General features: G+C 22.4%; 3 protein-coding genes across 14 annotated transcripts; 2 read left to right on the forward strand and 1 right to left on the reverse strand.

The window, feature by feature from the left end:
* Window positions 1–772: 772 nt before the first annotated feature.
* On the forward strand, window positions 773–6,037 carry LOC107999001 (F-box/LRR-repeat protein 3). Of its 11 annotated transcripts, none has more exons than XM_017058620.3 (7): window positions 773–1,620; window positions 1,729–1,868; window positions 2,786–3,156; window positions 3,991–4,180; window positions 4,288–4,507; window positions 4,825–5,070; window positions 5,205–6,037. In XM_017058620.3, the coding sequence occupies exons 3-7, from the start codon at window positions 3,127–3,129 to the stop codon at window positions 5,374–5,376; spliced, it is 858 nt and encodes a 285-aa protein (XP_016914109.1). In that variant the 5' UTR covers window positions 773–1,620; window positions 1,729–1,868; window positions 2,786–3,126; the 3' UTR covers window positions 5,377–6,037. The 11 variants fall into 11 exon arrangements, with proteins under 11 accessions (XP_016914109.1, XP_016914107.1, XP_016914108.1 ...); XM_017058618.3 differs by having other exon boundaries at window positions 1,169–1,663; XM_017058619.3 differs by having other exon boundaries at window positions 1,169–1,651.
* LOC107998889 (transmembrane protein 185A) lies at window positions 5,830–10,323 on the reverse strand. 2 transcript variants are annotated; one of them, XM_017058412.3, is made up of 6 exons: window positions 10,184–10,323; window positions 9,155–9,500; window positions 8,779–9,078; window positions 8,584–8,707; window positions 8,280–8,495; window positions 5,830–8,187 (listed from the first exon to the last, which is right to left on the reverse strand). In XM_017058412.3, the coding sequence occupies exons 1-5, from the start codon at window positions 10,219–10,221 to the stop codon at window positions 8,284–8,286; spliced, it is 1,020 nt and encodes a 339-aa protein (XP_016913901.1). In that variant the 5' UTR covers window positions 10,222–10,323; the 3' UTR covers window positions 5,830–8,187; window positions 8,280–8,283. The 2 variants fall into 2 exon arrangements, with proteins under 2 accessions (XP_016913901.1, XP_016913900.1); XM_017058411.3 differs by having other exon boundaries at window positions 8,271–8,495.
* On the forward strand, window positions 10,209–13,297 carry LOC107998964 (small ribosomal subunit protein eS1). Its single transcript, XM_017058547.3, has 6 exons — window positions 10,209–10,347; window positions 11,028–11,136; window positions 11,586–11,689; window positions 11,960–12,282; window positions 12,845–13,006; window positions 13,090–13,297. Exons 2-6 carry the CDS (start codon window positions 11,075–11,077, stop codon window positions 13,240–13,242), a joined length of 804 nt encoding a protein of 267 aa, XP_016914036.1. The 5' UTR covers window positions 10,209–10,347; window positions 11,028–11,074; the 3' UTR covers window positions 13,243–13,297.
* The last annotated feature ends 32 nt before the right edge of the window (window positions 13,298–13,329 follow it).

Genomic DNA, 13,329 nt, shown 5'->3' on the forward strand with positions numbered 1-13,329 from the left:
ACATCCTCTCTTGAATATTTTAAAAAAGATATTTGATGAAATTCTTTTATCAATCAAAAGATGGCATTAAAAGTTAATTCTTATTTTATATCCGTTTTATCTCATTATTTTTTTTTATATGTTTCATTTGCGGTATTCTAAAGGTGGCGCTGATTCTCTAATTTTTAATCTATTTCTCTCATTATTTATTTTTCTTGTTTATCGTATTGTTCACTGTTGACGCGTGATCACGAATTATACACAAATAAATTATAAACATATATTTTCATTATTTGTTTTATAAGATTATAGTGTTTTAATCTTTATTGTAAATATATATATTACAAAATATATTCTGATATATTACACAAAAAATTAATTAATAACAAAAAAAATAGAAAAAAAATCCGAAGCATTTTATTGAAAAATAAGTCTTCATGAAATTCAAAAAACCTTTAAATAGTGAAAAATTTAATAATTTTTAATGAGCAATAAAAATGTTCATATATATGTTCATATAAAATGTTATATATTTTACAAAAAAATAATTTTTTTATAATTACAAAAAACATTGACTAATTAAAAATAATTATTTAATAATTTTTCATACTAATCATAAAAAGATATTATTAATATATATAGTAAACTTGAAGTATCTAAAAAATTATTTTGACTTCTCACATATAATTTATCTCTTTTTTTTTGACTTATTTTCTTTATTGAAAACATTCAAATATAAAAGATAAAATTTGAAATTAATCAAATCAAATTATTTCATCATTTCAAAGAAATATATAAATATATTTATAATAAAAAATCCTGCTAAAAGATAAGTATATATTTTTCTTTTATTAAATCAAAATTTATTTTCAATTTTTTTTTAAGTAATTGCTAAATTTTTAAAAGTTTTTAAAAGTATTCATTAAATATTCAATATTTTTCTAATAGAGATGCAATTAAAACGCAGCTATAATGACGCATATTGTTTGAACAATCATGTATATATAAATATATACATATACATATATATATATACACATAATTCACACACATAATATATATATATATATATATATATATATATATATATATCACACACATAATATATATATATATATATATATATATATATATATACACACATATAATCATTATACATAATATATATATATATATGTATATATACATACATATGATATGGACAAATGTTTGTAAAGCTCATACAGGTGTTAATAGGCATGAACACGTGAGCTTCGCAACACGTGTATCAGTGTACTATACAAACAGCAGTGTTGTGCGCGTCAGAAACATTATAGCAAGCACAGTATTGAGATCAAATCAAGTTTGTACGAACTTATAATGAAAAATATTTATTAAAATAGAAAATCCGTGTTTGATTTCGAAAGTGACATGTGAAATAAGATTTTTCAACGATAGAAATAAAGATAAAAAAATATAAAAAAATATAAAGTTTTGTTGTTTCGTTTCGATCGAGTAATAAAATAAATAGCTTTTAATAACTGTGATTAATCATTGAACAGTGATTCAGAAAGAAGAAACACTTATAATATGATATTAAAATTTGATAAATTATAAAATTTGTTGCATAAAATATTTCCTGACAAGGAATAATTTAAAACAGTAATTTAAAACAGTTACTTTTAGATGCAAAGTGATATTAATGGTTATATCAAATAATGCATTAAAATAATAATTTTATTGTTTGATAACAATGTATCATTGTTTTAGATAATGACGAATTGAATGCTAACAGTGGACTATTACAGAAGTAAATGGGTTTCACTTTTAAAGAACACAAAATATCTTATTCTCAAAAAGCTTTTATCGTTTTTGAGGAACATAAAATTTAATCATAACCGGAATAATAGGTAATATTTTTTTACGTATGAATTTTCTTATGCTTCAACATATACCATTTGAAGTTTCTATGTTAAAAACTTTGTTTCTTTTTTATGAATTTCTTAAATGAAAATTTTATAACATTATTTAAAAATATTGATTAAATTAAAATAAATAAAACAACATTATAGCTATGTTGCGTAAAATTAGATTAATGTTAATAAATATTTATTAATAGATAAGTCATTAATATCTTCATGATTTACTGTATCATATATGTATAGAATATCTTAAAAATATAGGAATACCAGTTGGAGATTTCTAAGATAATTTCGAACAACATTTTCTTTTGTAAAAACTTTTAAAACTTGTCATTTTTGGGATATTCTATATATGTGTATAGACATATAAGTATCATATATGATAAAATGTGATATATATTTATGTTAAATGAAATTTAATTTTTATAATTATTTTTTTTTACGTACAATTTCAGCTATTATATTTTTGACTCAAATAGATTTATAAAATATAATTGAATTTTTTTCAGCTTTGTTTTTTTTATAAATACGAAAAATTAAATATTTAATATATTTATATCAAAGAATACATTTAATAATAATTTATATTAATTTTATTTCTCTGCGATGTACGTGAATTGCAAAGGAAACATGAATGATCATGCGTGAATGATCTATTGAAAATTAACAATAACTTTCAAGACTTCTTTTTATTTACATCATATTTTGTAAACATAATATTAAAATATTAAAATATTTATATCATTTCATTTACATTTTATCAGATTTTTTAAATACATTTATATTTTCTTTTATACGTTTTATATCACGTCATTTAAATTTATTTTATAGTCTATATATTTATAAATAATATAAGATATAATAGACTTATGTTAGAAATATAATTATTATTTTTCAAATTTTAGATCTTTCTAATGCAGAGATTTAAAGTGATTATAATTCTTTTATGAAAGCTTCAAAAGTTTCAAAAAGATTTTTTTTTCTTTAATAAGTTATTAATTAAACTATAAAAATAATATAAAATTAACGTTTGACATAAATTGGACCATATTGAGAAAGAATAAGAATAATTGAATTCGAGAGGAATAAATTTCTATGCAAAGAGTGAAAATTTAAGCTATGATCACTTTAAGAAATTACACGTGATCTACAAATGCAAACACGTGAATAGTTAGTTAACCAAGGAACATTTTATTGAAGTCCATGACCGCTTTCTGTGGGTAACGATCCTTTTACTGGATATACGATGAAAGCGTACTGCACATATACTTTTAAAGTATGCAGCAACTATCGATGCATGCCTAGCACGTGTATGTCCTAGTCACTAGACTCTCCGTCTCGGCCCAATTCGATCAATGTTGCCTCTTGCACAATAATTTTACAACAGCCTTTCCAATCGTCCTTTCGCTTTTTCTCACTGCCTCCTTAGAGGACCACGATCTTGCTTCGACTCTGAGTCTTGATGTTGCGTTCCTCGACGTTATACTCCCTTCGTTCCACAAGTTTTTGAGAAATTATTAAAAGTTATTTATTGTCGAAATTATTCTGCACGTTAACGCTGATTATATTCTGAGAAATCTTTTATAGTTTGCAATTTCTACGGCTGTTTTTACACCCAATTATGTAAATTGTTGGAATTGATAAGGTATTTAAGTAGTGAATTTTTCTGTGAAAACTTTAAATCGCACGTGAATATGAAAGTTTAACACATTAAACCGGCATGGAATCATTAAGGAATTCATTTAATGCAAAGGGGTATCAGAGATTTATCTCTTGATTCATTATTAAAATATATATTATAAAATATATATTATTAAAACATATATTATTAAAATATTTTATCATTACATCAAAGATATTTTATCATTATATTTTGAATAATTTATTATTTCTTTTTTTATAAATCATATGTCAATGAAAATCAATTAAATTAAAGTTTCATTAATAAAGAAGAAAATTTAATGAAATTATGCTTTTTCAAAATAAAAAGCTTAAAAGTAAAACTTAATAAAATTATAACTTAATTTTTCATTGTAATTTAAAAGATAGAAACTCATATAAAATTGTATAACTCTTATAAATAATTAGTATAAATAATATTTATTGATAGATGTTGGCACTAATGAATACTGCAAAACTTGACTTTTTGGATATCGCCAATGATAAATTTAAAACCATTATGAAAATATCAAATAATGACTCGATCGAACAAAAGAAAAATCGTCCTGGAAATGATGAGGATTCTTCAAAAACTTTACAACTTTTACGTATTAAAGGATTCCCCCGATTGTTACCTGAAGGTTTGATTTTTTAAGAGATAATTCAATATTTCTTTTTAAATAAATTTAATTAATTTAACATTAATAATAATTACGAATAATATTATATTAACAAATCATTTTTCCAGGAATTGAAGCATTGGTTAATTATTGCTGTTACCTGCAAGAATTATCATTGTCTTATTCATTGCTTAGTGACGAATTACTATTAGCTTTGAGTTCCGAAAAACAAGTGCAATTGGAAACCCTACGATTGGAAGTACATCCAGAAACAAAACCACTTCCACGAGTGAGCGATAAAGCTTGGTTTTCATTTTCCAATCATTTGCCGAATATAAATCTTGTGCTGTGAGTGCACATTATATTAACTTAATTATATTAATTATAAATTCATTGCTACTTTACTATTCTTATTTTCTAAAAAGATTATAATATTTGAACAAACTAAAATGTAAACTATATCATAATTAAAATTCTTATTGTTGTCCAAATGGATATTTATATACAAGAAATACATTTAATTAATTTGATTGATATGTGATATATTGCAATATATTATATTATTTAAAATGTATTAAAAAGTAGAATTCTTTGATATCTCTTTTTTAAATGTATTATAGCAATTCATGCATGTAATATAACATTTCATCTTATAATAAAAATAGATTATCTTATATGACGAATGAAGATGATCAAAGTCCATTATTCGCACCGTATGTTCCTATAACGCACTTGTATTTTGGAGAAACTCCATCGGAAACAATGATATTACATATCGGATATCAATGCCCCCGTTTGGTTGAACTAGTGATTGCAGCTTATGGTTCCGGTTTACTTGATCGTGCATTACTCTTTGTCGCTGAACATTGTCCACGTTTAAGTGCTGTGGCTTTGGGTGATTGTGAAATCACGTATGTAATATGATCTAAATTTAAATTAAGTTTTGGCAATAAAAATTCAAATTTTTATTTCTTTTTTTTTATACTTCTTCAAATTGAAATAAAATGATAATAATTTACTTTTTTGTTTTTTTTAATATACTCAGTTGCTCAGGATTATTGGAATTTGTTACACTCTGTGCAAAACGTTTACAAATACTGTATATTTGGGAAACGTCATTAATAGAAGATTCTGAACTAGACATCACAACACTATCGAAGAATGTATCGTTGCTTCTTGGTCGTACTTGGGTACCTGAATATATACCACTATGTTGAAATTTTAAAAAATGATATAAGCAATTAAAATAATAATTGATGGTAATTTGCGCGTAGATTAAAAATATTTGCATAAGTAATAAATTAGACTTTACGAATATATGTATATTATTTATCTTCTGCCAATTTTTATATACAGAAAAATGTAAGAAATTATAATTTATAGTATTGATTAATATTATTTAATTGTAGATTTTTAATAATTTTAAGATAGATCTTTCAAAAAAAAATTTTTTTCGATATAAAAATTGCATAAGAAATGTCTATATTTTTTAATAGATGTATTATTGAAACAATATAATGATTGTAAGAAGAAGAAGAACAAGAAAATTATAATTATAGTTTTGTTTGTTTTGTTGTATCGATTCAACGTATTGATGAATCGGATACGAATTATATATATGAAAAAAAAGAATGCAAAAAGCCTCGTATTGTAAAAATTGCTCGTGTCTATTAATACCAAAAATATAAACTTTATTAGATTATAATGATATATCTTGTATGTGATATATATAAAATAAAATAATACCACTATGTATTTATCTTCGCTCATGATAGATATGTATAATATATAATAATTGATATAGTCTATAATTGTAATATAACAGAGTATGTACATTATTTCTACATAACACAATAAATGATTGGGTATACTTAATAATTATAATTATCTACTAATGTTAACAATTACGATATCCTTAATATTTATTTGTTCTTTAATTCACGCAATTATTTTTTTTCTTATACATCTTAATGATGCTATTCTAAGGATGCGAGGCGCTCAGTCTTATATCCCAGCCGATATATCCAATCTCTTATCTTATTAAGGCCGATAGAAAACCTATACTCGAACATACAACTACGTTCACAATAAACTATATGTTAATTGTAAACAAAAATCTATATTATTTTTTATTATAAAAATGTTTAATGTTATTAAACATAACATATAGATCATGCCAAACAAATGTCCTTATACTTTTATGAACATCATAATATATTAATTTTCCATTAAAAGGAATATTAATGTTTTAAAAAATATAATGAAATTTAAATCATTCAATATTTTATAAAAGCATACTATATGTTTTTTACATTATTATTTACAAAATGTATTATTCATGTAGCATTTGTTAAGCAATTAATGAATAATTAAATGTATATAAAATTAACTTAAACACTTAAAGTAACAGAGCCCTTTGAACACGTTTATTAAAATGCTTATCTCTTCATTAATATACATATAAGAATTTTTAATGACAAAATATTGCAAAATATTCTTAGGAACATTTAGAAAAAAAATTATTCTAATGTAAATATAACTTTTCATTTTTTATTATATATTACCATATTTAAAATTAATTACCATTATTATAAATATATATTTAAAATGTTATTAAAAAAAAATTAAATTTATAATATATACTTAAAAAAGATTTATATATACATAGAAAATTTTTATGAAAATAAAATATAATAAGTAAGAAATTTTATTATTCAGATTTTGTTAGTGTTCTGTCCATTAATTAATCTTTTCAAACTCATTAATTTAAGGATAAAATCAAGTCTTATTTACTAGAAAAATTTAGATTATTAAATAATAAAAACGAAAATTAAAAAAAAAAATGTAAAATATAATGTCAAATGGCAATTACTTTAACTGTTCACAGCTTTACTTATACTTTTTGTTTTTTGTCTATATATATATATATATATTATATATATCTATATACATATTAATATATATATATATATATATATATATATATATATATATATATACATATATACATATATATAATATATAATATATAATATGTATTATATTTATATAAATATTTTTTTACAAATGATTCAATGTTGTTAAATTTCATATTAACTAAAAATCAAACAATCACACCAGAATCTAACTATGTACATGTAACATAATAAATTTTTCGGGCATGATCTGTACATTACTAGGAAATTCTAAAACTTGGAGTCTATTTACATTAAAGATTTTCCTTCATAACAAGCTTCAAATTTACATTTATTACATTCTGCAGGAAAATCTATTTAAAAAATAAGTATACATTACAAATTAAGTTTAACTTTGTACAGATCATGATACCGAGGTTTAGTTTAAATTTTAAATAACATAGTTTATAGCTGCATACAAAACATGTCTAAGATATTAATTTTTTTAGCACCAACTTAGGCATGTTTATCATTCCACTATTCACTACTTTTGGCAAAGTAATAATAATGCTATGTAACAAGTGTAATCGAATAACAGGCTTTATAAAATAGGTCGGCAATTATTCTATATCATTATAAAGGAGCAATCAAATAAGTGGACGGGTTGGTTGCTTATTCTACACATAATTTAAGTGTTTGGATACAAAAAAAATGAATGCAGCTTTAAGAAATATAATATTTTTGAGCACTGCAACTGCTAAATTTGCTCGTGGGACCTTTTTATATTTATATTTTTATATAGATATAGATATTTAATATTTAACTTTTTTATAATTATTTATTTAAAAAAAATTTTTAATGCTTTTTCTACTAAAATTTCCACAATAGTTGTGAAAAGCTTAAGCCCCATGAACAAAATGGGTAATATAATTATTATGATTGCCTTGGCGCATAATATATTTAACAATAACAAGATTTTCATTACGATATATCGTATTGAAAATAATAATTTTATTTTCTTCTTTATAAATAGATTTCGCTATTATTTACGCACCTGTCCATTACTCGTTAAGATATGATATCTGGTATTAACCAATCATATCTATAAAAATATTTTACATACCCGAAGAGGGCCTGCAACATAAAGTATTTTTTAAATTGATATGAAATTTATTATTTATAATTATTTATGTATATTATATGTATTTGTATAATACCGAAATTACACAATCAATCCGGCATATCAATAGATATTATAGGTACAACAGGTTTTGTTAGATCAATTTTTTTAACATGTTTTTCATTTTTTTCCGATACCATTGGTTCTGATGGTGGTTGGTCCTGTTCACTTCTTGGTTGATAAGAAATATTACCATATTCTTGAAGCAATGGGCATAAACTTAATAAAAAATGACAAAAATCTTTTCTAATACCAAACCACCCTAAAATTAATAAAAATTTTTTATTTTTAATAATTTTGTTATTATAAAATATCTAATTACATTTAACACTTAAATATAATTTTTTTACATCTATTTCCTCCCTTTGCATCAAATGACATAAAAATAAGTGTTATGTGAGATATTAAAAGTGGCATTGCTACTGTTGTATAATTCAATGAAATATCTCCATCCAATTTATTTGCTAACAGTACCTAATGAATAAAATCTTGATTAAAAAAAATTCATAAGAAAAGATTAATTTTAAAATTATTGCAATTCTTACTTGAAACACTAAAATTGGAACTACAAGAAATGTATATGCCAATGCTGAATTCAAAGATGTCCGCCTTTGTCTGGCATTAATCTGTGGGGTTCTTAATAAAACAGCAGCAAATACTATAGCATATAGAACTGCAACTAAAGATAAAGATAAAAGTGCCCAAAGAGGAGCAAACACTACTTCCCAACTCCATGTTATAAAACCATCTAATCTTAATGCCAAGAAAATAAATTGTAAAATATTTACTGCACAAAATAATTCAAGTTCAAATGATCGATCATGTTTGGCAGCCCATATACACACCTATAGAAATAAAAATATTTAAATTTTCTGTAAAATTAATTTATATTATTCTGCTACATAATTAAAAATTACTTACAACTATTGATACTGCAGAGATGAAAATAAGAGGTATAAATACAAGCATCCAAAGATGTCTTTCAGATTCTAATTTATCACATACTAACAATTCAAACATTAACAAAATTAAATGTAAAGCCAATGTAATCAACATTGCTTTATAATGTACATAAGCATCTCCTTCCAATCTTGCATGTGGATGCCTCCACCAAATATAACTTCCAATAATAGCACCTAAAATTACCATGCTTTTCCAAAACCATATTGGAGTAAATACAGTCCAATAACTCCATTCTATGAAACCATCCAAACGAAGTGCAAATAATGTTGTAAATATCATCAAACAGGTGTGTACTAAAAATTTACTAAAATATAAATTAAGAATAATTAGTATTTATTATTTTGATTGCATATATTTTTTATTATTTTAATTTATTTTTATATAGATATATATTATTAATATATATTATTATATATTTATAATTCATTTTAAGAAAATCCACAATTATATATATACATATATTCAATTAATTAAATTTTTTAAATAGATTATTAAAAATATATTACGAATATATATTTATAATAAATATTTATTTCATAATAAATTGTTATCAATTGAATTTATTATTAATTTTAATCATCCTTTAAATAATTACAAAATAATTATATATGGAAAAATTTATAAACTGATTATTTTTGAGAATTACGATATTAAATTTACGATGAAAGGTAACAACAATCTCGTAATAATGATAAAATGTGATAAATAAAATAATGGATATTTATAATTTTCTGATTCTTTTTCTCGTAAATATATATCAAGTTAAAATTAAAAATATTAATAAATATTTGATTCAATTATCAATAAGTTCATATTAAATTAAATATTAATTTTAAGAAAAATTATATTAAAAATTAAACATAAGTATATCTTATAATAAAATTTATACAATATTGTTATTAATATATTCTATTTCATTATATCATAAAATTTTATTATAAAAATCAATAAAAAAAATTTTTTAAATTCATGTACGAAGATTTTTACCTTGGATTGAAATCTTGGAACAGTGTTTGAAGATTCATGATTATCAGAACAATTTTATAGGCCAACTACTTGATGTATATCTTTGTGATGACCACCGCGTAAACATATATTCTACTAAAAATTGTTTCATTTATCGCAAAATTTATCGCGGAAGAATATAAACGGTGAGTTCTGCATTTGCATTTGACGAAAAAAATAAATCCCACCGTCTTACATGCAAAAATCCGAATTGCACTGAAATTAGTCAAAGGCACACAGTTGTCGACATTCGATATATCAAGTAACTTAAATGTTAATAGAAAACTTCGTACTTATGCAAATTGCAATTTATAAATTGTAAACATTTAAGATATTCATTCTTATATAATGAAATTGTATACATATATACATAATAAAATTTTTATTTAAAATTATTTTAATTGAATTTTGAATTGAAAATAATAATTCATTTTTTAACATATTAATATTTTTAATATTATTAATATATAAAATAAGTTATTTAAAATAAGCTTATAATTAAATACATAGTTATTATAACTATGAATATATATTTTTTTAAATAATGTTATTTAATTCGATTTTTTATTTATAATACAACTTTTTAAATTGTACAACATAACAATTTTACTAATAATAAATAACTAATTTATTAATAATAGAAATTCAAATAATATATATTTAAAAATAATATATATTTAATTTTCAAATAATGTTGCAAATAAAATGTTAGTTTTTAAAAATATTATTTAAAATGAAATGAAAAATAAAATAGAAATAATTAAATATTTCAACCAATCCGCACTTACGTATTTGTTGATAACTAACCTATAGATTGCTCTGCCAGTTTCCGTTCCAGCGCAAACGTGTTTCTTTTCGTATGTGACTTCAATTATGGCGGTGGGTAAAAATAAGGGACTTTCGAAAGGAGGTAAAAAAGGTGTTAAAAAGAAGATGTAAGTAAATCATAATATTTCCTTAATATACTTTAAATATTTCTTATAAAAAATATTTAATTTTCTTTTTGGAATTATTAAAGATGTTTCATATTATAATAGATTCTGTACATCTGACATTCAAATTTCATATATATATCTTATATTTAATATATTGTTTTTATCGATATCTATTAATTCATATAATTTTAGAATATATTATATTTTTTTATTAAAAAAATTAATTCAAAAATTTTTATTTTTAATTAGAGATTTTTATTCATTCTCTATTGATTTCTTTTAAATAATATTAATATAAATTGAAATATATCGAATTTGATGCTTGCAATATATTAATATAATTAAATTTTAAGTTGAAATTATTAATTATGATTAAAATGTATATGCGTATTAAAAATATCAATATTTTTTAATCCTTGAAATCCTAACCTAATTTTTCATTGATATAGTGTCGATCCGTTTACTCGTAAGGATTGGTATGATGTTAAGGCACCATCTATGTTTACCAACCGTCATGTTGGCAAAACATTGGTCAATAGAACTCAAGGAACAAGTAAGATAATTATTTTTTAACTTTATGTTAAAAAATATTTGCAACTCCAGCTCCATCAAAGTTTTATTGTTACTTTATGGCGTTTTATGTTGCATAGAGAATAGCAGACAGTTACCATAATATTATTTTTTATGATAATATTAAAACTAATTACTGCTACAAATTTATGTAAAAAGTACAATTTAATATATATTAATAATAATTGCTTATAGTTTCATTGTAATATTTTAAATTATTTTTCATATTAATTTTACACTTATTATATTGCAGAAATTGCTTCTGAGGGATTAAAATACAGAGTATTTGAAGTATCCTTAGCAGATTTACAAAATGATGGAGATGCAGAAAGATCTTTTCGTAAATTTAGGTTGATTGCTGAAGATGTACAACATCGTAATGTATTGACAAACTTCCATGGTATGGATTTAACTACAGATAAATTAAGATCTATGGTTAAGAAATGGCAAACTCTGATAGAAGCTAATGTTGATGTAAAAACTACTGATGGATATTTGCTCAGAGTTTTCTGCATTGGTTTTACTAACAAAGATCAATTAAGCACAAGAAAAACGTGTTATGCTCAACATGCACAGGTTAATATTTATATAAAAAATTTATACAAATTTATAAATATATTTTTCACTTTTAATATTTGCAACTTAAAGTACATAAAGGTTAAATAAACACTTTTGTGTTTTATGAAGTTGCATAAATTAATAGACACTCGCTTACCACACTATTTTTGGACTAGAAAATAGTGATATTTGATGTTGCAACATTTTTTATTAAAATATATTTATGGGATATCTTTAAAGGTTGATTCTAGAAGCCAAAATAAATATAAATAAAACTAAAAAATATCAGTTAAAACTTACTTGTAATTTATTTTAAATTAGAAATAATTTTGTTGGATAAAACAACAAAACAGAATGTGATAATGAAATAAGAAAGATAGAATGATTTTTGTTCTATCTTCCACTTCGCTTTGTCCAAAATTTCAATTACTTATAATTTAAGTAAACATTTTTGTAACATCCAATTTTTGTGTTTATTTTGATTTCTAGAATTGATCTTTCAATATTCAATAAATATATTAATATTATATGAATTTATTATTCATATGTAAAATTATTTATATAGAATTTTTATATTTAGGTCAAAAAAATCAGACAGAAAATGGTAGATACAATTACGAATGATGTTACAAAAAGTGATTTAAAGGGTGTAGTCAGTAAGCTTTTACCAGATGCTACTGCAAAAGACATTGAAAAAGCTTCACAAGGAATTTATCCACTGCATGATGTTTATATTCGCAAGGTACATAAGTAAAAACAATTGTTTCTATAATTTTAGTATCTTTTAAAAAAAAATTCGATAAATAGAAATACATAATATCGTAGGTTAAAGTATTAAAGAAGCCACGTTTTGAATTGAGCAAATTACTAGAGCTTCACGGTGACGGTGCGGGTAGTAAGAGCGAAGAAGTAGGCGAAAGTGGTTCAAAAGTCGATAGACCAGAAGGTTATGAACCACCTGTACAAGAATCCGTTTAAGAGAATAATTCTCTTTCAAAATTTGATATAAATAAAAATCACGTTTCAGTGTGAATATCATTTTCTATTTTATTTTTACTTACCTAT

Source organism: Apis cerana, linkage group LG12 (assembly GCF_029169275.1).
Source record: "Apis cerana isolate GH-2021 linkage group LG12, AcerK_1.0, whole genome shotgun sequence".
Classification (NCBI taxonomy): domain Eukaryota; kingdom Metazoa; phylum Arthropoda; class Insecta; order Hymenoptera; family Apidae; genus Apis; species Apis cerana.

Coding starts and splice junctions, on each gene's coding strand:
- LOC107999001 (XM_017058620.3), top strand. CDS start 3,127: ATGAAAGCGTACTGCACATATACTTTTAAA. Junction 4,181..4,287: donor CCCCCGATTGTTACCTGAAG/GTTTGATTTTTT, acceptor TCATTTTTCCAG/GAATTGAAGCATTGGTTAAT. Junction 5,071..5,204: donor TTGGGTGATTGTGAAATCAC/GTATGTAATATG, acceptor TAATATACTCAG/TTGCTCAGGATTATTGGAAT.
- LOC107998889 (XM_017058412.3), bottom strand. CDS start 10,221: ATGAATCTTCAAACACTGTTCCAAGATTTCAATCCAAG. Junction 9,079..9,154: donor TCTCTGCAGTATCAATAGTT/GTAAGTAATTTT, acceptor TTATTTCTATAG/GTGTGTATATGGGCTGCCAA. Junction 8,496..8,583: donor TGCAAAGGGAGGAAATAGAT/GTAAAAAAATTA, acceptor TATTAATTTTAG/GGTGGTTTGGTATTAGAAAA.
- LOC107998964 (XM_017058547.3), top strand. CDS start 11,075: ATGGCGGTGGGTAAAAATAAGGGACTTTCGAAAGGAGGTAAAAAAGGT. Junction 12,283..12,844: donor GTTATGCTCAACATGCACAG/GTTAATATTTAT, acceptor TTTTATATTTAG/GTCAAAAAAATCAGACAGAA. Junction 13,007..13,089: donor ATGATGTTTATATTCGCAAG/GTACATAAGTAA, acceptor ATAATATCGTAG/GTTAAAGTATTAAAGAAGCC.